This window comes from Lepus europaeus, chromosome 20 (genome assembly GCF_033115175.1).
Source record: "Lepus europaeus isolate LE1 chromosome 20, mLepTim1.pri, whole genome shotgun sequence".
NCBI lineage: Eukaryota > Metazoa > Chordata > Mammalia > Lagomorpha > Leporidae > Lepus > Lepus europaeus.
Genome location: NC_084846.1, coordinates 55,498,598 through 55,522,271, shown reverse-complemented (window position 1 = coordinate 55,522,271; position 23,674 = coordinate 55,498,598). Strand labels below are relative to the sequence as shown.

The following is a 23,674-nucleotide window of genomic DNA, read 5'->3' as shown; positions in this document are numbered from 1 at the left end:
CAGCTGTCAATCAACCACTGCCCAACAACCCTGGGAGAAATTCCTGGGGGCATCTCACCTATGCTAGTGAACCAGTCCTGGCAGACAGCTGCGGCTTCCAATTCCTCCTGTCCTTTCCCAGTGTCCAGACACGGCTGGAGCCCGAAGAGAAGCCCTCTTTCTTTGCATTGTGTTACATTGTCAGAAGTATCTCCAAGTAATCTTGCTTGTACCTCAACAGGCTAGCAGTTCTAGCCAAAGGACGTTCTGAGTATTCATTTACAGCTTTCCCCTCAGCTGTCCGAAGGACTCAGACAGGATCTAAAAGGAGGCCAGGCCCGGAGACTAATCTGTGTCACGGACTTCGTACCATTCTCAGAATAGCCCCTCTCCTCAGAGGCCCAAAGATTGTTACCTGATCAAGCTGTCACCCTTGGTTTCCTCATCTTTTGTAATAATTTTCTCCTGGGATGATCTTTAAGAATTTTGCAGAGAGGCCGGTGTTGTGGCGTAGTGGGTAAAGCCGCCGCCGGCAGTGCCAGTACCCCATATAGGCACCAGTTCAAGACCCGGCTGCTCCACTTCTGACCCAGCTCTCTTCTATGGCCTGGGAAAGCAGTAGAGGATGGCCCAAGTGCTTGGGCCCCTGCACCCACATGGGAGACCCAGAAGAAGCTACTGGCTCCTGAGTTTGGATCGGCGCAGCTCCAGCCTTTGCAGCCAATTGGGGAGTGAACCAATGGATGGAAGACTTCTCTGCCTCCCCTGCTCTCTGTGTCACTCTGACTTTCAAATAAATAAATAAATATTAAAAAGAAGTTTGCAGAAAGAATTCTGACAACATGCCCAGAATATGCCACATCTCAACGGGAGCCACTGTGTAGGCTTATGGCCATGTTCAAATACACATCCTCACACACACACACACACACTTCACTAGGAAACAGGCATCTTAGGAGAATGGGGGGGGGGGGGTAACAAACAATGGAATTAAAATGACCCCTACATTCTGGCATGGCTTATTTGGGAGACTTAAGGGGCAGACAGCATAGAGCATACCTCTGAGTAGCTGGTCCGGCAGAAGACAATGATCAGGGTTAGTCCAGGAACAATCTCTGTAGGACTGAAGGAACAAATTTTAGTCAAGGCAGCATGGGTCTGAAATGAGGATTTGGAGGATGAGCAGGAATTAGCCACAAAAGCCCAAAGCATTAAAGATCTATTCTTGGGGACTAGCACTGTGGTGTAGCAGGCAAAGCCACTGCCTACAGCTCCAGCATCCCATATGGATGCCAGTTCAAATCCCAGCTGCTCCACTTCTGATCCAGCTCCTTGCTGGTGTGCCTGGGGAGGCAGCAGCCAATGGCCCAAGTGTTTGGGCCCCTATGCCCATGTGGGAGACCCAGAAGAAGCTCCTGGCTCCTGGCTTCAGGATAGGCCCAGATCCAGCAGTTGCACCATTTGGGGAGTGAACCAGCAGGTGGATGATCTCTCTGTCTCTGTCTCTCTCTTTCTCTCTCTCTCTCTGTAACTCTGCCTTTTGAAAAAATAAACAAACCTTAAACAAAGAGATCTATTTCTATGATCCCTAAGAGAGTGAGTTATAAACTTAAACAGAAATCAACATCCTCATATCTGAAAACTATAATCTTCTGATTTTACATACATACATATGTGTGTATACATACTTCACATTTCCCTAACCCATCCCTGTAGCTTTGGCTGCCTGTAGCTTTGGCAGGCAGCTCCCTTCACAAGCCAATGCATCTGTTGTCTTTTTGCCTGTACCTTCCTTTCCCTGTAACATGCTCCTCCCCCCACTTCCAGGGTGGGCAGATGGTGAGCAGTGAATTCCTCCAAGAACCACCTTTAATCCTTAAGGGGCAGAAGACGGTGGACAAATGCCCCAGCTTCCTTGCCCCTTGGTGAACACACGGGCTGTCAGAGGGCCCCGAGTGCCCACAGTGGAAACCAGTCCTGAGGGCCTCTCTATTGACTTTCCACCAGACCTTGTTTCAAACACCTACATTCACAATGTGCTTTCTATCAGCACTTCAAAAATCCTTGTCCCAGGTATGATTTGAAGAGAATCCACACTAAGTTGTCTTCTTTCAGATAAAAATTCAAATACAAATTAAGCCACTAGATTCTTGCACAAGAAGGTGAAGAGTTTTAAAGAAAGGAAAACTAATTTCAGAAGCTTGAGGACCTCACATGAGCCCAACTTCATCACTTAGGAAGCGACTTGAGTTCAAGGCTAAAGAAGAAAGAGAAAAGGGCCAGCGTTGTGGCATAGTGGATACAGCCGCTACCCGCGATGCTGACATCACATATGGGTACCAGTCCAAGTCCTGGTTGCTCTGCTTCCCATCCAGCTCCCTGCTAATGGCTAGGGGGAAGCAGCAGCAGATGGCCCAAGTGTTGGGGTTCCTGCCAGCCACAAGGGGGACCTGGAAGAAGCTCCTGGCTCCTGGTTCCAGTCTGGCCCAGACTTGGCTGTTGTAGCCATCTGGAGAGTGAATCAGAAAATGGAGGATATCTCTCTCTCTCTCTGTAACTCTGCCATAAAAAAAAAGAAGGAAGGAAGGAAGGAAGGAAGGAAGGAAGGAGGGAAGGAAGGAAGGAAGGAAGGAAGGAAGGAAGGAAGGAAGGAAGGAAGGAAGGGAGGGAGGGAGGGAAAGAGGAGGGAGGGAGGGAGGGAGGGGGAGGGAGGAGAGAGATAAAAAGGGCAGGCTTCCAGATGTGTTCTTGTGACAGTGAAGAAAGCTCGAGTTTGTCAGCACAGGCAAAGGGACTGTAGCACATAGTGGAGTGTGAGCCAGAATAAACCATCTTCCCTCATAACTAGCTCCTTGTGTGTTTTAAGTAATGTAAAGCTAAAGCAATACTCTGAAGAAATTAACCCCAAATTAGCCTCATGATGATGACAGGTGGTCAAAAGGGATGATGGGTTCTCCCAATCCAGTCCCATAACCCACCATGTGTCCTTATAGTGGAATAAAGGCATGGGTTCTCCTTCCCGCTCTTTATGTCCAATCCATGTCCCCTAAGTTCCTTTTCCAAGGCTTTTATTATAACAAGGCATTAGAAGTTGTGTGGAGGGGTGGCCTTCCCTTTTGCCACAGAGAGTCCTAAATGAGTCTCCTGGGGACCATAACAAAGTTACTACAGCATGTAGTTGCAGCAGAGAGAACTAAATTGTTGTCAAATAGTACAGAAATTATTAGCTGCAGGCCGGCGCCGTGGCTCAATAGGCTAATCGATTACTCCGCCTGCGGCGCCGGCACACCGGGTTCTAGTCCCGGTCGGGGTGCAGGATTCTGTCCCAGTTGCCCCTCTTCCAGGCCAGCTCTCTGCTGTGGCCCGGGAGTGCAGTGGAGGATGGCCCAAGTGCTTGGGCCCTGCACCCCATGGGAGACCAGGAGAAGCACCTGGCTCCTGCCATCAGATCAGCGCGGTGCGCTGGCCGCAGCGCGCCTACCGCGGCGGCCATTGGAGGGTGAACCAACGGCAAAAAGGAAGACCTTTCTCTCTGTCTCTCTCTCTCTCTCTGTCCACTCTGCCTGTAAAAAAAAAAAGAAAGAAAGAAAGAAAAAGAAAGAAAAGAAAGAAATTATTAGCTGCACATCCACACAGTGATCAGAATACCACACTCAGCACCACTTCTCCTCTGTGTCTTTACGGAAGGGTTAAAGAAGAATGGTTTAGGCCGGCGCCGCGGCTCACTAGGCTAATCCTCCGCCTTGTGGCGCTGGCACACCAGGTTCTAGTCCCGGTCGGGGCACCGATCTGTCCCGGTTGCTCCTCTTCCAGGCCAGCTCTCTGCTGTGGCCCGGGAGTGCAGTGGAGGATGGCCCAAGTGCTTGGGCCCTGCACCCCATGGGAGACCAGGAGAAGCACCTGGCTCCTGCCTTTGGATCAGCGCAGTGCACCGGCTGTGGCGGCCATTGGAGGGTGAACCAACGGCAAAAGGAAGACCTTTCTCTCTGTCTCTCTCTCTCTCTCTGTCCACTCTGCCTGTAAAAAAAAAAAAAAAAAAAAAAGAAAGAAAGAAAAAGAAAGAAAAGAAAGAAATTATTAGCTGCACATCCACACAGTGATCAGAATACCACACTCAGCACCACTTCTCCTCTGTGTCTTTACGGAAGGGTTAAAGAAGAATGGTTTAGGCCGGCGCCGCGGCTCACTAGGCTAATCCTCCGCCTTGTGGCGCTGGCACACCAGGTTCTAGTCCCGGTCGGGGCACCGATCTGTCCCGGTTGCTCCTCTTCCAGGCCAGCTCTCTGCTGTGGCCCGGGAGTGCAGTGGAGGATGGCCCAAGTGCTTGGGCCCTGCACCCCATGGGAGACCAGGAGAAGCACCTGGCTCCTGCCATCGGATCAACGCGGTGCGCCGGCAGCAGCGCGCCTACCGCGGCAGCCATTGGAGGGTGAACCAACGGCAAAGGAAGACCTTTCTCTCTGTCTCTCTCTCACTGTCCACTCTGCCTGTCAAAAAAAAAAAAAAAGAAGAAGAAGAAGAAGAAGAAGAAGAATGGTTTATGCTTAGTGGGATCTACAACAGCAGGAAACACAAAAAAAGATTTCTTCGTAAGGCAGACTTTAAAAAGTTCTTTCTGTTTTTAACTTTCAGCATCAACTCCCTTTTTAGGACACAGTCTTTTCTGTATCACTATGACGTTCCAGTGCCAGACCGGGGAAAGAGTAGGATTCCACCTGATATCACAAATCTTCAGCAGTGGCCTCTGAGGTCATTCCTCCTCTGACGGGGAGTCAGCTGTGCAAGGCCTGGCCCTGGCACAACACTGAGCACACGGCAAAACAAGGGACTGAGATCGCCTTCCGGGCATCCTCGTTATGGTCTCATCCATCCACTCATTCATTCATCCCATTACTGAGTACCTACTATATAACCCGAGGAGGTTGCAGAACTGTGTTTCCAGATCTGCCTGATGATAAAACATCCAGGACTCTTTTTAAAAAATATAGGGTCTCGGGGCCGGCGCAGTGGCTCACTTGGCTAATCCTCCGCCTGTGGCACCGGCATCCCATATGGGCACTAGGTTCTAGTCCCGGTTGCTCCTCTTCTAGTCCAGCTCTCTGCTGTGGCCCAGGAGGGCAGTGGAGGATGGCCCAAGTGCTTGGGCCCTGCACCCGCATGGGAGACCAGGAGAAGCACCTAGCTCCTGGCTTCAGATCGGCGCAGCGCGCCAGCTGTAGCGGCCATTTTGGGGGTGAACCAACGGAAGGAGGACCTTTCTCAGCCCTCTATCAGCAGTTTTCAAATCTCCTGTTCACGTTCCCTAAAATGCCAAGCCCACCCACAATTCACAATTCCTTAAAACGTCCACTGTAACGATGCATATTTAGCCACTTAAGTCACCGCCTTTTCTTTTCACACTATTTCCTTTTTTCCATAACCAAACGCTTCAGTGCTGACAGACAGTCCAACCATCTCATTAAATGTGAGTATCATTACAGGTTTCTCCAATGTAACCTTGCTTTTTAACAAAATACAACTTTCAACAGCAATTACTTGGGTGAGGTCAGCTGGAGTCCTGTGGAGCTAGATGGAATTCTGAAAGGGTTCTGAAGTTCCTGAAATTTTGCAAACCTCTGCTCTATGCATTCACTGGCTGTAGCTTCAGGGAAACCCCAGCAGAGCTCCTGTGTTGCAGGCCCACCACCCTTCTCTTCATGTTTGATGCATCTACTCCCAGCCACAGCAAATTTAAAATGCAAACAATTTGTGTCAATTGTCTTGGGTGGCAACAAATTATGACTTTACTCAGCAAGGAGACATTTCTCATCGCTGTCTCCTAAAGGCTGCCTGCTGTGAATACTGATCAAGTGCAAGCACCACGCAGGGGGAAGGTGACCAAAGGAACAGCGAGGAGAAATTAGAATGCAGTGCCTGTTCCTCTCGTAAACGGTGGGCCCACCAGCTGCAAGGATTGTCATTTATTGTCCTTTATTTTTCCAAAGGCCACTTTGTCTTATCTGATGTTGAAATTCTTCCACACAGCTTTGAACATCAAAACATAAAAATGAGAAATCAGCTGGAAATGTGTCCGTGTCTCTTACTATGTTTGACATTTCCACACTGATAAGGAACAGCTAAATATTGACTTTTTGGCTAAGTTCAGATTAAGTGTCTGGTCCATAAGCATTGATTGCGAACAATTATCTCTCTTCCCCTTTAGGGCACTGAGTTCTCTTACAAAAATAGAAAGGACCAAAGGGAGGAAAACTGTTAGCTGAAGCATTGTCATTAATTACCTGAAGGTCTTTCCTGCACTATGATTAAAAAAAAAAAAAAAAAAAAGTCATCATTGACTTCTCAGATATAGATGTGGGGACAAAATTTTTGCTCAAGGTGGTGTTGGTGAACATTAGGATATTCTAAAAATCAGATTTTTGTGCTTGTAGGTTATTCACCTAAGTTCTCAAATCCATCCTCCAATGAAAATGCTACCCTGTTGTCAACACAAGTATATGGATGACTTGGTATGGTCTCTGTTCCCAAGTTTATAATTTATTTACAAAGAAAGTAACAAAGAATTGTTCAGTTAAAACAACGGTAGCAAAGGAATAATCACTGAGTTCAGCTGGAAGGACCCTCACTGCCCTAGAATGGCGATGGCAGCCTTCACGGGGAGATTTGCTCTGAGTCCCAAAAGACAGGATCTAACTTCTCACATGGGCGCTAGTTCTAGTCCCGGCTGCTCCACTTCCAATCCAGCTCTCTGCTATGGCCTGGGAAAGCAGTAGAAGATGGCCCAAGTCCTTGGGCCCCTGCACCCATGTGAGAGACCCAGAGGAAGCTCCTGACTTCGGATCAGCGCAGCTCAAGCCATTGCAGCCAATTAGGAAGTAAACCAGAAGATGGAAGACCTCTCTCTCTCTGCGTCTGCCTCTCCTTCTCTCTTTGTGTAACTCTGACTTTCAAATAAAAAAAAAAAAAAATCCATATGACTAGTTTGGTTTTTTGTTGTTTTTTTTTTTCAAGGAAAGAAAACTAAATATTGTTACCTTTGTTATTGTTCTGATAGGGCAGCCAAATCTGAAAAGTATATAATAAATACATACATGAGCTACATGATGCTGCTGCTATTCATGTATTTTGGCCTACAGAAGTTGCAGTGTCACATGATTCAACAACACACATCATACATGTGTGAGCACATATACAAACATATAAATACACACACCCAATGTAAAATTTCTCACCTTTATTGGAGCAAATTTCCCTAATTGTGCTAATTTTTAGTTGCATTAATATTTAACAGGCAAGCAACAAATTTTCAGTGAAGTCATTTCTATCAATACTATTAGTATATATTAACTATAACAGTTGTTCTGGTTATAGATATAGATATAGATCTGATTATATATATATGGTTATAATCCTGATCTGCCAGAAAAATATTTGATGATCCAGGTTGTGAATAATGAAACAAAAAACTGGATTCATTTTCATAGGGGCAGTTGTATTAGCCCTTTACCTGTAGGAATCTATACTCAAATAGACAAGCAACTGGAAGTCTGGAATCACCCTTACTGAATATGTCATTCATATCACAAGAACACCAGTGAACAGATATAAGAGATTCGGCAAATGAACCCAAACTAAGAGAGACTATTGTTGCATTTCTGGAGCTGAGGAGACTGGGAAGCACAAGGAAGTCCGGTAATAGAACAAAGGACAACCCAGCAAATTCCCCCTGCTCTTCCCTGTACCAGAAAGGCTGACTCGCACCAACCCAGGCAAACCAAGGAAACAGACTCCCAAGGTTTCCACGTGGCTCAGCTGTTTGGGCAGTTTATTCCAGAAATCATGTTAGAGGCCATGGTCTTCCTTGAGCTCTAACTCTACAGATTTAGATCAGAGTTTCTCAAACTGGGCCTTGCTGATCCTTTTGGGCAAGGGTTATCAGGAATTGATTGATTTGGGGTTTTTGTATCACTGATTAAAGTGAGCCCATCTTGGTTCATTCGGGTGACCTCACAGGCCCAGGTGCTTTTGGAGGAGTCCCGCTTTACCTGACGCCAGCTAATTAGCAAGGAAGAGAGGCAGACTTCAGAGGTAAGTTAGGCTCTTGGACCAAGTGGGCCAGATGATTTCAGGTTGCACTAGAGAAACAAAGGTGTTGCATTGTTTCAGGCACTAAAGAGCGGTGGGGAAGCTGTGTCAGCTCATGGCAGCCAGTAGGAAATGCAAACCAAACCCAAGAGAACCTGAGCCACAGTCAGTGACACGATGCAGCACGGTGAATTTCTTGCACTGACAAAGTGTGTTGGCTGTGCCGAGGAGATGGCTGCGGGTACTCTGCATGTTTGTTTTGATAAGAGGTAAAAGCATAAGTTCGTGTCTAGTTTTGTATTGTAAGGAGCATTTGAATGTAGAGGACTTAAATCATCAATTGGGTAGCACAAAAAATTTTAGGAAGTCCATTAAGTATGAGCAGTTTTAATCATAAGGAAAATATCATAATTTGATACTCTTTGCCACACAACAAAACATTGCAAACCCCTCCACATATCTACTTCCCGTCACCTACCCTCTTTTTATTTCTCCACAGCACTTGTTAGTATCAAACATATGTTATGTGTTACATTTATTGTCAACCATTTACCCCCCAAATACACATCTTCCCAAAACATGCTTAATGAAAAGAGGAATGTTGATCATCTCATTTATTTGTAGCAGAAGGAAAATTGAAAAAATCCTAAATGTCCTCAATACAGAAATTAATAAATACATTCCCTTGCATTTATGCAAGGGAACTAGCTTGGCAATTAACATGAATTAAATTGATTAAAATGCATAAAAATCAAAAACACTGCTGGGAGAAAAAAAAGACAGCAAATTACAAAAGCTACGTGCACTAACATCCAAATGCCCACACAGTAAAGTTCACATCAGCGCAAGGATAACCTGAGGGAGGGCACGGAGGGATCAGGAGCATAAAGGAAAGCTTTGATTACATCTGTTACTGTCACCACTTTGAAAATCTTTGTCCCTGAAGAAAATGCGGTGAAAACAATTATTTGTTGAATCTAGGTAGTGTGTGCATGTTATGTATTTCTCTATTTTCCCAATATTTAAAAAGCATTTTGATACAAGTAACAATACTCTAAGTTTATTTTCCTGCACTAATAAGTACCACCAGCCTCTTCTGTGATTGATGATGGGGGGAGGGAGGAAATGGAGGAGGAGGAGGAGTATTGTTCCTTTCTCTATTGTTTCCTTTTACTTCTGTAAGTTCCATTAACATCTACTATTCTATTCCTGTTTATATCATAGTCCTTTCCAAAAATTATTTGATATGGCTTATAATAAAATAAAGATATGAATAAAAATCTAGCAAGGTTGAAAGAAAGGTAAAATGTAAATAAGCTAGCTATTCAACCTTAATGCCAAAATTGAGCTAAATTTTGTTCTTAAGCTCCTTGAAGCTGAGATTACAAGCAAGCACAAGCAAGTGATTACATAGCCCTCATTGTCAAAAAGGGTGCCTTTGGAAGAGACAAAGCTTTTCCTGGGATTCAATTCTCAGTTCTCAAAGTCACATGTGACTGTATACTGGGGACACTAACACAGACAATCTCCTTAAAGGCATGTTTAATAAAATCAGAAGTTGGTTTCATATGCTTTTTATTGCAACCACTTTTTTTAAAAGCTGAAGGCATCACATCATAGCACAGTTCAGGGAAGGGCATTCACACTTTAGGAGCTAAGGTAGCATACACCTTTAGTCATCAAACCAATGCAAAGGTAAAATCCCCATATGGGTGGGCAGGGAGCATGTCTCTTAGATAATTGTTCCTCAATGTAATTTCTTTTAGACAAGTCATTGACAAACGGAAACCAAACATCCATCACTAAAGATTGTGGTCACCATCCTGGACCTGTAACTAAGTTCCTAAGCAAGGGTAAGTAGCAATACAAAGCATCCTTGCCTCCTTTAGCAATAACTTTACAAATAAAATTACAAAATAAAGGCCTGATTTGTCATAGGTTCCAACTGGCAGGATTCTGTGTTTCTTTTCTATTTGTCTATTGTTTAAGTTTAAAACAAGGCCGGCGCCGCGGCTCACTAGGCTAATCCTCCGCCTTGCGGCGCCGGCACACCAGGTTCTAGTCCCGGTCGGGGCACCGATCCTGTCCCGGTTGCCCCTCTTCCAGGCCAGGAGTGCAGTGGAGGATGGCCCAAGTGCTTGGGCCCTGCACCCCATGGAAGACCAGGAGAAGCACCTGGCTCCTGCCATCGGATCAACGCGGTGCGCCGGCAGCAGCGCGCCTACCGCGGCGGCCATTGGAGGGGTGAACCAACGGCAAAAGGAAGACCTTTCTCTCTGTCTCTCTCTCACTGTCCACTCTGACTGTCAAAAAAAAAAAAAAAAAGTTTAAAACAAAATGCTATTCTGAATCCAAAGTCCAGATTTGGTGGGCCAAAGGTTACGGCAAAGGTTACGCACACCAGTGAATGCTGTGATTTGCTGGCACATTTTTTTGTACATCTTTTCAATTCTGGTAGTCCAGAGATAAATTGCAGCGATTTAGGCTTGGGTTTGTCTCAGTAAAAGACTGTAAGTAAAGGCCCACTTATCCATCTACTATTTCTGCTACCACCTGAAAACTAAGGGAGAAACAACTTGTACGCAACAACATTGAACTTAAGGTAAACCAAGTAAAGATATAAAGAGCTTGTGATGACAGTAATCACTATTATATCAGCCTGTTATGCATGGTCTTATCTAATCCTCATAAGAACCCTGTAAGATGGTTAGCAGGAACAAAATGTAATAGTTATGACACCGAAGCTTAGGGCAACTTGAGGACTTGACTGCAATCACAGAGCTTATCAATAGCATAGTTCTGGCTTGAACTCATGAGTCCTGGTCGCAAAACCCAGCCACCCTGCTCTGGTTCCAGGGTGGCCATGCACTCTTTGGTAAGAGAATCGAGGCACAGGACTGTTATGCTTTATGATCTTGCATTATGCATTATTATGCATTATGATCTTGATTCCACCTGTCTCATGGTTGTGAGGATCATCCACGGGCATCTCTATAGACCTTCCCTACACCGTAACAGAATAACAAATCCTCCATAATAGAATAACAAAGCCTCCCTCAGAACCACATCATCTCTTAAATGTGGAAACCAACCACAAAGGGGGGAAGAGGTGTCTGCTGGAAAGATACCATTTTCGCCGCGGCTCAATAGGCTCAACAGGCTAATCCTCCGCCTTGCGGCGCCGGCACACCTGGTTCTAGTCCCAGTCGGGACACCAGATTCTGTCTCGGTTGCCCCTCTTCCAGGCCAGCTCTCTGCTATGGCCCGGGAAGGCAGTGGAGGATGGCCCAAGTGCTTGGGCCCTGCACCCCACGGGAGACCAGGAGAAGCACCTGGCTCCTGCCTTCAGATCAGCGCAGTGCGCTGGCCGTGGTGGCCATTGGAGGGTGAACCAACGGCAAAAGGAAGACCTTTCTCTCTGTCTCTCTCTCTCACTGTCCACTCTGCCTGTCAAAAAAAAAAAAAAAAAGGAAAGATACTATTTTCCTTTTTTAATTTTTAGTAAGTTTTTAACAGATTAAATAGAGTTTGTAGGTATAATTCTAAGAATATAATGATATTCCCATCTTCCTCCCTCCCTTTCCTTCTCCCCATCCCACTCTCCCTTCTTCTCCCTTTTTTTTTTCTTTTTTAGTTTTTGAGACAAAATATTTTAAATTTACATTACAGTGAAAAGGCTTAATGCTTCACCAAATTAAGTTTAACAAGTAAAAAGCAAAAAGACTCCAGTTTAGTAGAAATATAGGCAATAGCTATAAACAATAATTGAATGGAAAAATGACCATTTCACCCAGATACAGTAAATTTTAATATAATCACAGATTATTAAAACTATAGTAGTATAATATACTTAACCATCAGTTTGACAAAGGTATAAAAATTTTGTAAAACTACTTGTAGCAATACTGATACACACAGGCATTTCTTTCTTTCTTTCCTTTCTTTTTTTCCTTCTAATTTTAGCCCCCCCATATAAGGGAGAACATGCAGTGTTTGTCTTTCTGTGTTTGTCTTTCTTATTTTACCTAACATGATGTCCTCCAGTTACATCCTTTTTTATGCAAATAGTAGACTTTCAATATTTTTTATAGTTCAATAATATTTCATTGTGTATATATACCACATTTTCTTTATCTGATGATGGACACATTGGTTGATTCCAAATTTTGGCTATTGTGAACAATGCTGCTATAAACATGGTGGAGCAGGTATCTCTTTGATAACATGTTCACACCTTTTGGGTATATACACAGTAGTGGGGTTGTAGATCATATTGCAAGTCTATTTCTAGAGGGTTTTTTGTAAAGATTTATTCATTTATTTGAATGTCAGAGTTCACAGAGAGATCTTCTATCACTGGTTCACTCCCCAGATGGCCACAAAGATCAGGCCAAAGCCAGGAGCCAGGAGCTTCATCTGGGTCTCCCACATGGGTAGCAGGAGCCCAAACACATGGGCCATCTTCCACTGCTTTCCCAGGCCATTAGAAGGAAGATGGATCAGAAGTTGAGCAGCAGACACAAACTGTTGCCCATATGGGATTCTGGCATTGCAGGAGGTGGCTTTACCTGCTATGTCACAATACCTACCCTACTTCTAGTTTTTTAAGAAATCTCCATAGTGCTTCCACAGTGGCTGTACTAATTTATGTTCCGTCAGTAGTGCATAAGAGTTCCCCTTTCTCCACACCCTCACCAACATTTGTTACCCTCTGTATTTTGGATTTTGGCCATTCTGACAGAGGTGAGGTGATATCTCATTGTGGTTTTGATTTGCATTTCCCTGATGGCGTGATGTTGAGCATTTTCTCATGTATTTGTTGACTATTTGTATTTCTTCTTTTTGAGAATTTTCTGTTAAAGTCCTTTGCCCATGTCTTCACTGGATTGGTTGTTTTTTGTTGCTGAGTGTTTTAAGTTGCTTATATATTCTGGATGCTAATCCTTTGTCAAACAGGTAGCTCACAAATATTTTTTCCCACTCTGTTGAATGTCTCTTCATTTCCTTTGCTGTGCAGAAGCTTTTGAGTTTGATATAATCCCATTTTTCTAGTTTTGCTCTTGTTGCTGCTGTTTTAGGGGTCTTGTTGAAGAAATCATCCCCTACACAAATGTCTTCGTGTTTCCCTACATTTTCTTCCAGCAACTCACAGCCTCAGACCTTAAATTTAGGCCTTTGATCCATCTTTTTATTATTATTATTATTAAGAGTGACATTTGGGGCCAGCGCTGTGGTGCAGCAGGTTAACGCCCTGGCCTGAGGCATCCACATCCCATTTGGACGCTGGTTCTAGTCCCGGCTGCTCCTCTTCCTATCCAGCTCTATGCTATGGCCTAGGAAATCTCTCTGTAACTCTTTCAAATAAATAAAATACATCTTTTTTTTAAAAAGTAACATTTAGGCCAGCGCCATGGCTCACTAGGCTAATCCTCCACCTGCGGCGCCGGCACCCCATGTTTTAGTCCTGGTTGGGATGCTGGATTTTGTCCTGGTTGCTCCTCTTCCAGTCCAGCTTTCTGCTGTGGCCCGGGAGTGCAGTGGAGGATGGCCCAAGTCCTTGGGCCCTGCACCCACATGGGAGACCAGGAGAAGCACCTGGCTCCTGGCTTCAGATCAACACAGTGTGCCGGCTGCAGCAGGCCAGCCTTAGCGGCCATTTGGGGAGGTGAACCAACGGAAAGAAGACCTTTCTCTCTGTCTCTTTCTCTCACTGTCCAATCTGCCTGTAAAAAAAAAAAAAAAAAAAAAAAAAAAAAAAAAAAAAAAAAAAGAAGTAACATTTATTCCTTTTATTCCTTAAATTATAAAAGTAATACATATTAAATACAGAAAGAGAGAGTAACTTGCAATCCTACTACAAATAATTACTAAAAACTGCTAACAGGGGCCAGTGCTGTGGCACAGCAGGTTAAAGCCCTGGCCTGCAGTGCCGGCATTCCATATGGGCGGCAGTTCTAGTTCCGGCTGCTCCACTCCTGCTGTCGTGGCCATCTGGGGAGTGGACCAACTGCTGGAAGACTCTCTGTCTCTGTTATTTATTATAAATAAAATAGATCTTAAAAAAAAAAAGAAACTGCTAACAGATTGGATATACTTTTCTAACACTTTGGTGTGACAAATGCACAAATGTATTCATAATAAGAATTAAGACTGGCCAGGAATGTTACAGAAAATGTTCATGTTCAATGCAAAGTTGGACCAAACATCTTCCTTTCAAGGATAAGATTTCAGGGTTCTTTTATAGTATATCAGCCACTTAATTATAATATTTAAAATAATAGATTTCATATTATTGACTCAAGCTAAAAAAATTGCAGTATTAGAATAGTTCCAAAAACTCAGTTCTCTTGAAATCGGGTATTTAAATGACACATCAAAGACAAAAGCAAAAATGCCACAGGAGAATTCTCATTAGATCCTGGTGAGATTCTTCTCAAGTGGCAGAACAATTTCTTTCAAAGCAGAATCCTCTGCCCAATTAGCTTTGCTCCCCAAAATGAGGTTCTGGAACACATGCTGAATGACTGTAGTTATGTTTACCTCCATCTGTAGGTTTGGTCGTATGGTCTTTATCTTGTCAGAATTTTCAATACTGTCCAAATCTTCTTTCTGTTTGTTCTTTTCAGTCTGCATTTCTAAAAGCTTACTTTCTGAAGCTTTTTTTGAAATCCAATCTCTTCTCTTTGATATCAAGCCATTTTCCCCTCTAAATTTCGAGATTCCTCCTGTGATCTTATTATTAATTTATTTAGCTTTAATACTTGTGTCATGTTACCCATGAGTTCACTATTCTTGACATCAATTTTCTTCAGGTTATTTTGAAGTGCAGTTGAATGCTGTATCCTGTTTAAGGCAATACTTTTCATTTCATAAGCAATTTTTACCTCTTCAGTTTCATCCTCCAGTTCTTCAGTTTTATCCTCGACTTGCTTTTCTTGCATGGTTTGTTCTGGAGTTTTCCCTTCACTTGCATCAACCATTGGTTCGTGTTCCTTGAGCTGTGGTTTTATCTGTGCTTGCAGCCTGAGCAGCAGGGTTTCGCGGTCCTCGCTGCGTGCCACACAGCCACCAGCGACCTGCAGCAGCCCACCTGCACTGCCTTCCCCTCCCGAGTTGGCAGGTTCGGTGGCTGCCCGCTTCTCTGGCTGCGACTCCATTGCCAGAGGCAGCCTAGGCACAGCCTTGATCCATCTAGAGTTGATTTTTTTATATGGTGAGAGGTATGGATCTAATTTCAATCTTCCACATACATATATCCAGTTTTGCCAGCATCATTTATTGAAGAGATTATCCTTACTCCACTGTAGAGTCTGAGCACATTCGTCAAAAAATCAGTTTGGCTATATGTATTTGGACTAATTTCTGGGCTCTCTGTTCTGCTCCACTGATTGATCTATGTGTTGGTTTTTATGCCAGTGCCAAGCTGTTTTAATTACTATAGCTTTGTGGTATGCTTTGAAGTCAGGTATGATGATGCTTCCAGCTTGACTTTTCTTGTTCAGGATAGCCTTGGCTATTGTGGGTCTTTTGTGATTCCATATAAATTTAAGGGTTGCTTTTTCTAATTCTGTAAAGAATGCCATAGGTATTTTGATAAGGATTGCACTGAATCTGTAGATTCCTTTAGGCAGTAAAGACAATTTAATGATGCTGGCTCTTTCAATCCATAAGAAGGAATACCTTTCCATTTTTTGTGTGTCCTTGATGACTTCTTTCATCAGTGCTTGATAATTCTCATTAAAGATATCTTTCACTTTTTTGGTTAAAGTTATTCCTAAATACTTTATTTTTGTGGCTACTGTGAATGGAATTTCAGAAAGATTTTTTTCTAAGATTCTTTGATGAATTGGAATTGCAATGAATAAAATGAGAAACATGAGCAGACATCTATCTAAAAGTTGATGAGTGATCACATCCTGAATGACATGTGAAAAAGACGGTCTTCCAGAAATGAAGTGCATAGCTTTTAATTGGTTTTCAAGCAGATTCACAATGATTGTTTTCAAGCAAAATTTATGCTTTCTTCCCCTTTAAGTTTGTTTCTCCTACATTTGAAGTTAGTGTTATGAGGTAAAATTGATATCTTCAAGTATAGGATTTAGCTTCATACTTACTTAATAATTAAGGGTAATACTTAAAAAAACAGGGCTTTTTATATATGAGCTGATTATATTTTCCATCTTCTGTTCTCATTGGAAGGAATCAGAGGCATGAACATCCTGGCTAAAGCAACATGCAAAGGCTGGGGACACACTGCATGATGGAAGCAAGACATTCTTGTCCACAAGTATCGAAATCATTTACCCCCAAATGCCAGATGAACACATCTAGGGAACTGGAGGGACCTACACGCTGGAACCCAGATATAATAAGTAGCCTGCAGAATTTTAAACCAGTATCGACTTCCATCCAAATTCATTAAGCATACTATTTTCTGTCAAGAAAAAAGTCACTTTCTTTCCTTTCATTCATTTAAACTAACAGGTACCATACCTGATGCAGACCAGATTTCAAAAGCATCTGAATCTGTAAAGTAATTCAGCATCAATATGACGGTGTAATGTTGCTCTAAAAGGGGCAACCCGGTATTAGTAAAATGCATGTTCCCACAAAGTTTAAAGTAACTACTGAACTGCAGTAAGTTGTATGGAGTCTTCAATGTACAGAGCAAAGGAGATTGAACTACTGAAATAACAGTCGTGTGCAACACTGTACACTTAGTGACGAGAAGCGTCGGCGCTTGATGAGGTTGACCACAGGGGGAGTGGGGTAAAAAACTCAGACAAACAGAAGGAAGGAATCTCTCTGCTGGAAGGACACACCTCCCTGTCCACATCTCACAGCCTGAGCCTGCTCACAGGAGGGCTCATAACAGAAACTCCATCTTTCCCAGCAATGATTTGTATTTTCCAGAACAAGACAACCAATACTAAGATCAATGGAATGCTTTTGCCTGAACACCCATAAGACATGTAATTTAGTGCTAAGAATGCTGTTTAATGACAACCAGAAGTCTGTTATTTTTCAAATTTAAAAGTTAAGAGATGGGGCCAGCACTGTGGCACAGCGGGTTAACACCCTGGCCTGAGGCACCAACACCCCATGTAGGCACTGGTTCAAGACTTGGCTGCTCCACTTCCAATCTAGCTCTCTGCTATGGCCTGGGAAAGCAGTAGAAGATGGCCCAAGTCCTTGGGTCCCTGCGCCTGCATGGGAGACCCAGAGGAAGCTCCTGGCTCCTGGCTTCAGATCAGCACAGCTCTGGCCACTGTGGCCAACTGGGGAGTGAACCAGCAGATGGAGGACCTCTCTCTCTCTCTCTCTCTCTCTCTTTCTGCTTCTCCTCTCTCTGTGTAACTCTTTCAAATAAATAAATAAATCTTTAAAAAAAAACAAGTTAAGAGAGAGACCAGTGTTGTGGTACAGTGGGTTAAGCTGCCACACAATGGCATCCCCCATGAGCACCAGTTCACATCCCAGCTACTTCCAATCCAGCTCCCTGCTAATGCACCTGGGAAAGCAATAGAAGATGGCCCAAGTACGTGGGTCCCTGCCACCCAACATGAGAGACACAGATGGAGTTCCAGCCTCCTGGCTTCAGCCTGTGCCAGTCCTGCCTGTTGTGGCCATTTGGGAAGTGAAACAGTGGATAGAAGACTTCTCTCTTTGTCTCTGTGCCTTCCCCCAACCCTCTATACCTTTCAAATAAATAAATAAATATCTTTCGAAAAAAGTTAAGGGACAGAGAATCACTTTGTCTTTTTATTTTTTATTTATTTGAGAGGCAGAGAAATAACAAGATTGATAGAGCTAGACAGATAATGAGAGGCAGATAATGAGACTAATAGATAGTGAGACTAATAGATAATGAGAGGTAGATAATGAGAGCTTTCATCTACCAGTTCACTCCCCCAAATGCCCTAAAACAGCCAGAGCTGGCTGGGACCAGAGCCAGAAGCCAGAAACACTAACAAGGTTCCCACATATATGACATGGATCTTATTACTTGAGCCATCACTACTGCCTCACAGAGTCTGCATTGGCAGAAAGCTAGAGCTAGGAGCCAAAGTTGAGGATTAAACCTAAGTACTTCAATATATGATGTGGGCATCTTAATCATGAGGTTAAATGCCACATAATTTTAATTAGTATATTATTTTTATCTCGTATCTTCTAAAAAATTTTGGTATAGGATATGAAAAGTAAAATCACGGAGTTGGAGAGATAGATCAATCCCCACATGGCAAAGAATCGCAGTCAGTAGTCAAAGAAGATGATCACCTCTGTGAGTGAGATCTTGGTGGAAAGAAGGGGCCATCAAAGAAGGAGGTACCTTTCTCTGAAGGGAGGAGAGAACTTCTACTTTGCTTATGGCCTTGTCTAAATAAGATTGGAGTTTGTGAACTCAAGAGCCTTCCATAGCCTTGGCAGCTCATGACAAGAGCCTTGGGTGATCACTTACATCATAAATAAGAGTGTCAATTGTTAAATCAACAACAGGAGTCACTGTGCACTTACTCCCCATGTAGGATCTCTGTCCTTAATGTGTTGTATTATGAGAATTAACGGTAAAACTAGTCTTCAAACAGTATGCTATACTTTGTGTGTCTGTGTGGGTGCAAACTGTTGAAATCTTTACTTAGTATAGAGTTGATCTTCTTTATATAAAGATAATTACAAATGAATCTTAATGAAGAATGGGATGGGAGAGGGAGTAGGAAATGGGATGGTTTGTGGGTTGGGGGGTGGTTATAGGGGAGAGGAACTACTATAATCCAAAAGTTGTACTTCCGAAATTTATATTTATTAAATAAAAGTTTTCTATTAGGCCGGCGCCGTGGTTTAACAGGCTAATCCTCCGCCTTGCAGCGCCGGCACACCAGGTTCTAGTCCCGGTCAGGATGCCGGACTCTATCCCAGTTGCCCCTCTTCCAGGCCAGCTCTCTGCTATGGCCCGGGAAGGCAGTGGAGGATGGCCCAAGTGCTTGGGCCCTGCACCCCATGGGAGACCAGGAGAAGCACCTGGCTCCTGGCTTTGGATCGGCACAGCATGCTGGCCATAGCTGCCATTTGGGGGGTGAACCAACGGAAGGAAGACCTTTCTCTCTGTCTCTCTCTCTCACTGTCCACTCTGCCTGTCAAAAAAAAAAAAAAAAAGGTTTTCTTTTTTTTTTTTTTATTTTTGACAGGCAGAGTGGACAGTGAGAGAGAGACAGAGAGAAAGGTCTTTCTTTTGCCGTTGGTTCACCCTCCAATGGCCGCCGCAGTAGCGCGCTGCGGCCAAAAAGGTTTTCTATTAAAAAAAAAAAAAAAGAAGATGATCACACAGCTCAAAAAAGAAAGGGACACTGTGGTACCACAAATTCATCCATGCGCAGGAATTCACCTAATTCTTTCTTTAAAAGGTTTTTTTTTTTTTTTTAAAGGTGGAGTTACAGAGAGAGGAGGAGAGATAGAAAGAGATATTCCACCTGCTGATTGACTCCTCAACAGGCCACAGTGGCCAGGGCTTGGCCAGGCTGAAGCCAGGAGCCTGAAACTCCACCCAGGTCAAGTTAGACATCAGTTGCTTTAGAACCTCTAGACTCTTCATAGCTCATGTAGTTACTATATTTTTTTAAAAAAAGGAAAGAAATATGCACCTATTGCTCATCTGTATTCATAGTAATAATAATGATGGTGGTGGTAGTGGCAGCAGTAGCAGTTAACATTTGTTGAGTGCATACTATATATGACAAGCAAGCACCATTCTAAGAGTGTTTTATCTAGTTCTCACAAGTATCCAATGATGCAGGTTCAATTTTTATCTCCTTTCCATATGAGGAAACTGAACCAACCTTCCCAATAAATAAGTGCTTTCTATTTCAATGGTTTCTGCTCTTGGTGTTTTATTTTGTTTGCTTATTAATTATAGCTTAGCTTAAAATGTATTCTAGTATTCATTATGATTTTTTCTTTGACTCAATATTTTGTAAGAAGTGTACTTCTTAAGGTCTAAACATTTGAAGATTTTCCAGTTATCTTTAATTATTGAATTCTAGTTGAATTCTACTGTAGTGAAAAAACATTGTCTAGGATTTCAATCCTTTGAAACTTGTTGAGATTTGCTTTATGTTTCAGCGTGTGTTCCTACTTTTGTAAATACTCCATGAGCATCTGAAAAGAATGGGCATTCTACAGTTGTGTGTGGTGCTTCGTGAATATGAACTACATTAGGTTGTTTAATGGTGTTCACATCTTCAATATTGATGTTAGCCATTTGAGCCATTTAAGAGTGCCTTACCAGTTACTGGAAGAGAATATTAAAATCTATTTGTCTGTTTAATCTTGTTAGGTTTATGTATTTTAAAGCTATCTTAAGTGTTTATTGAACCTTCCTATTAAATTGGTCCTCTCAACATCAATAAATGTCCTTTTTGTCTGTTTTTTTCAAAGTATTTATTTATTTATTTATTTATTTGAAAGATGGAGATAGATAAAGAGAAGGGAGCAGGGAGAGAGAGAGAGAGAGAGAGAGAGAAGAGAAGAGAAGAGAAGAGAAATATCTTCCATCCACTAGTTTACTCCACATGTTGCTGCAATAGCCAGAGCTGGGCTGCTCCGAAGCCAGGAGCCAGGAGCTTCTTCTGGGTCTCCCACACGGGTGCAGGGGCACAAGTAATGGAGCCATCTTCTGCTGCCTTCCCAGGCACATTAGCAGGGAACTGGATCAGAAGTGGAGCGGCTGGGACTTGAACCGGAACTTCTATGGGATGCTGGTACTGCAGGCAGAGGCTTAGCCTTCTATGCCTCAGTGCCAGCCCCCCACTTTTTGTCTTAAAGTTTACTTTTAAGTTACAACTACATTGACTGGCATTTGGGTTGTGTTTACGTGATACATCTCTTTCATGATTTTGTAGTCAAAAGTATCTGCGATCTTTTATTTAAAAAACGGCTCCTTTAAACAGGACATTGTTGGCTCCAGTGTAACAATATTTGCAACTCATTTAGTTCATTTACATTGAATATAGTCACAAATATACTGAGTTCAGGCTATCTTTTGATGTTTTTCTCTGTATTATTCCTTTTTTATTCCTTTACCTGTTTTTTTCTGTCTCCTTTTGGATTGATCAAGTGTTTTTTATTATTTCCTTTTTAACTCCTCTAATAGCTTTATGTATTACTATTTGTTGGCAATTACTATATGCATTCTTGAATTAATATAAATTATTTGAAATTCATACTTTTCACATTGCCTTAATAATATGCCAACTGAGGCCAGCGTTGTGGCGCAGTAGGTTAAGCCTTCAACTGCAGGGCCAGCATCCCACATGGCCATCAGTTCAAGTCCCAGCTGCTCCACTTCCAGTCCAGCTCCCTGCTGATGGCCTGGGAAAGCAATAAAAGATGGCCTGAGTCCTTGGGCCCCTGAACCCATGTGGAAGATGTGGAAGAAGCTCCTGGCTCCTGGCTTCGGGTTGGCTCAGTTATGGCCATTGCAGCCATCTGGGGAGTGAACCAGCAGATGAAAGACCTTTTTCTCTGTCTCTCCCTCTCTCTGTAAATAAATAAACTCTTCCTCTCCAGTAAATAAATAAATCCAAAAAAAAGAAAATGTGCCAATCTTAGATTAGTTTAACTCCTTTCTCCCTTCGGCATTTTGTGCAAATATTGCCATATTTTTCACTTTGGTTTAAAATCTCACAGATATTTTTGTTACTATTTCAAATATTTTCTTATTAATTTCATTAATAAAATTTTATTATTAATTTTATTGACTTTGTTTATTAATTCAATTTACTGTTTCCAGTGATCTTCACTTCTTATTATTCTTTAATCATTTATCATTTTCCTACATATACTTATCATAGTACAATACAAATAACAAAATATTTTGGTTTTTTTTTCTTTTTTGAAAATCCTTGTATCACTTTCTTTTTCTTTTCACAATCATTTTTGAAGGATATATTTACTAAGTATAGAATTCCTATTAGTACCTTAATGCAAATCAAGAAATGTGATATACCACATAATCAGGAAAATATCTTATGGTCAATTTCAATAGATGAAAAAAAGTTATTTGATAAAATTCAGCACCCTTTATGATAAAAACTTGGAACAATTAGGTATGGAAGTAGCATACCTCAACATAATAAAGGCCATACATAACAAGCCAACAGTTAATATCATTTTGAGTGGAAAAAAACATGCTGAAGGCTTTCTAAGGTCTGAAACATGGCAGAAATACCAATGTTCATCACTTTCATTCAACATAGAGCTAAAAGTCCTGGCCAGAGCAATTAGATGAGAGAAAGAAATACAGGGCATCCAATCACTACTTTATTTCAGATATTGCATTTTTTTTTTTAATTTTAGCTCTTGGGTGGCCATTTTATTTTGTATAATTTCCTACTTCTGCAATCTTCATTTAAGTCCATTTTTTCCTTGTCCGTCTTTTCCAGTATTTTCTATAATACCAAAGTTTTCTTTTAAAGTTTCTATCATTTACAGATAAGTTTCTCAGTCCTATTAAATGTCTCATTGGGAAAATATTTATGTGTTGTAGGCTCTTTAGAATTCAAGTCCATCATGCCAACACCAATCATCAAAAGTTCCACAGAATTTTCTCTCCCATTAGAGGCCCTCTGCCTAGACTGGCCTAATCTTCAGCCAAAAGCCTACAACCCATAACATAAGACTAAGAAAATGCTCTCCTGGGGGAGGCAGGAGCAGTCAGTGATCTCAACCTCAAAAGAACTCTTCCGTACATAGAATTTTAGTTTACCTAGTCTTCTTTGCTTTGATGAATCTCAGGTATTTTCTTTAAAAAAGAAAATTTTGTTATGTATTTGAAAGACAGAGATATAGAGGAAGGGGGAGGAAGAGGAGCAAGAGAAGGAGAAGGGCGAAACAAGGGAAGGAGAAGGAACAGGAAGAAATGATCTTCCATCCACTGGTTTACTCCCCAAATGGCTACAACAGTCAGGAATGGGCCAGGCCAATGCCAGGAGCCAGAAGCTTCTTTCAGGTATCCCACATGAGTGCACAGGCCCAAGTAGTTGGGCCATCTTCCACTGCTTTCCCAGGCACATTAGCAGTGAGCTGAACTGGAAGTGGAGCAGCCAGGATTCCAACTTCATTCATAAGGGATGCCAACGCTGCAGGAGGATATTAAATCTTCTACAACACAGCTCCGTAGCCTCTGCTGTTTTCAAAAATACGATTACTTGTTCTGAAAATGGGGGCCCAAGCATTTTTACTTCTTAACTCTATCTAAGAAATTCAGATGCAGTGAGAGTTCAAAACTACTAATCTCCAATATAGAAAAAAATAGAAAAATTGCACTGACAATGTGGGCTCGAGTCAAATGATAGACAATCTTGAATGCTAGGCTGAAGAGTAAGTACTTTACTGAATGTGTAATATAAAATCATTAAATTAAGTCGAACAATGAACTTAGTGGCAATGTGCCATACTATTTAGAGGGAGATAAACTAGAATTGGGGAAACCAATTACTCAAAGATGACCACTGAAAGACAAAGTGGGGCTGGTGCTGTGGTATAGCAGGTAAAGTCACCATCTGCAGTGCTGGCATCCCATATGGATGCCAGTTCAAGTCCTGGCTGCTCCACT

The 23,674-nt window shown here is 42.4% G+C and overlaps 1 protein-coding gene and 1 pseudogene across 6 annotated transcripts in view; both read right to left on the bottom strand.

Moving 5' to 3' along the window:
- The window catches only part of MTERF1 (mitochondrial transcription termination factor 1), a 410,515-nt gene that overhangs the window by 294,435 nt on the left and 92,406 nt on the right, over window positions 1-23,674 (bottom strand). For all 6 annotated transcript variants that reach the window (XR_009864562.1, XR_009864561.1, XM_062178072.1 and 3 more), the window contains exon 3: window positions 1,039-1,102. Coding sequence is in view for 4 of the 6 variants with exons in the window: in XM_062178072.1 (XP_062034056.1) it covers window positions 1,039-1,102 (64 nt within the window). In the remaining 2 variants the exon portion in view is untranslated. The remainder of the gene's footprint in view (window positions 1-1,038; window positions 1,103-23,674) is intronic.
- LOC133750100 (centromere protein H-like) lies at window positions 14,473-15,218 on the bottom strand (annotated as a pseudogene).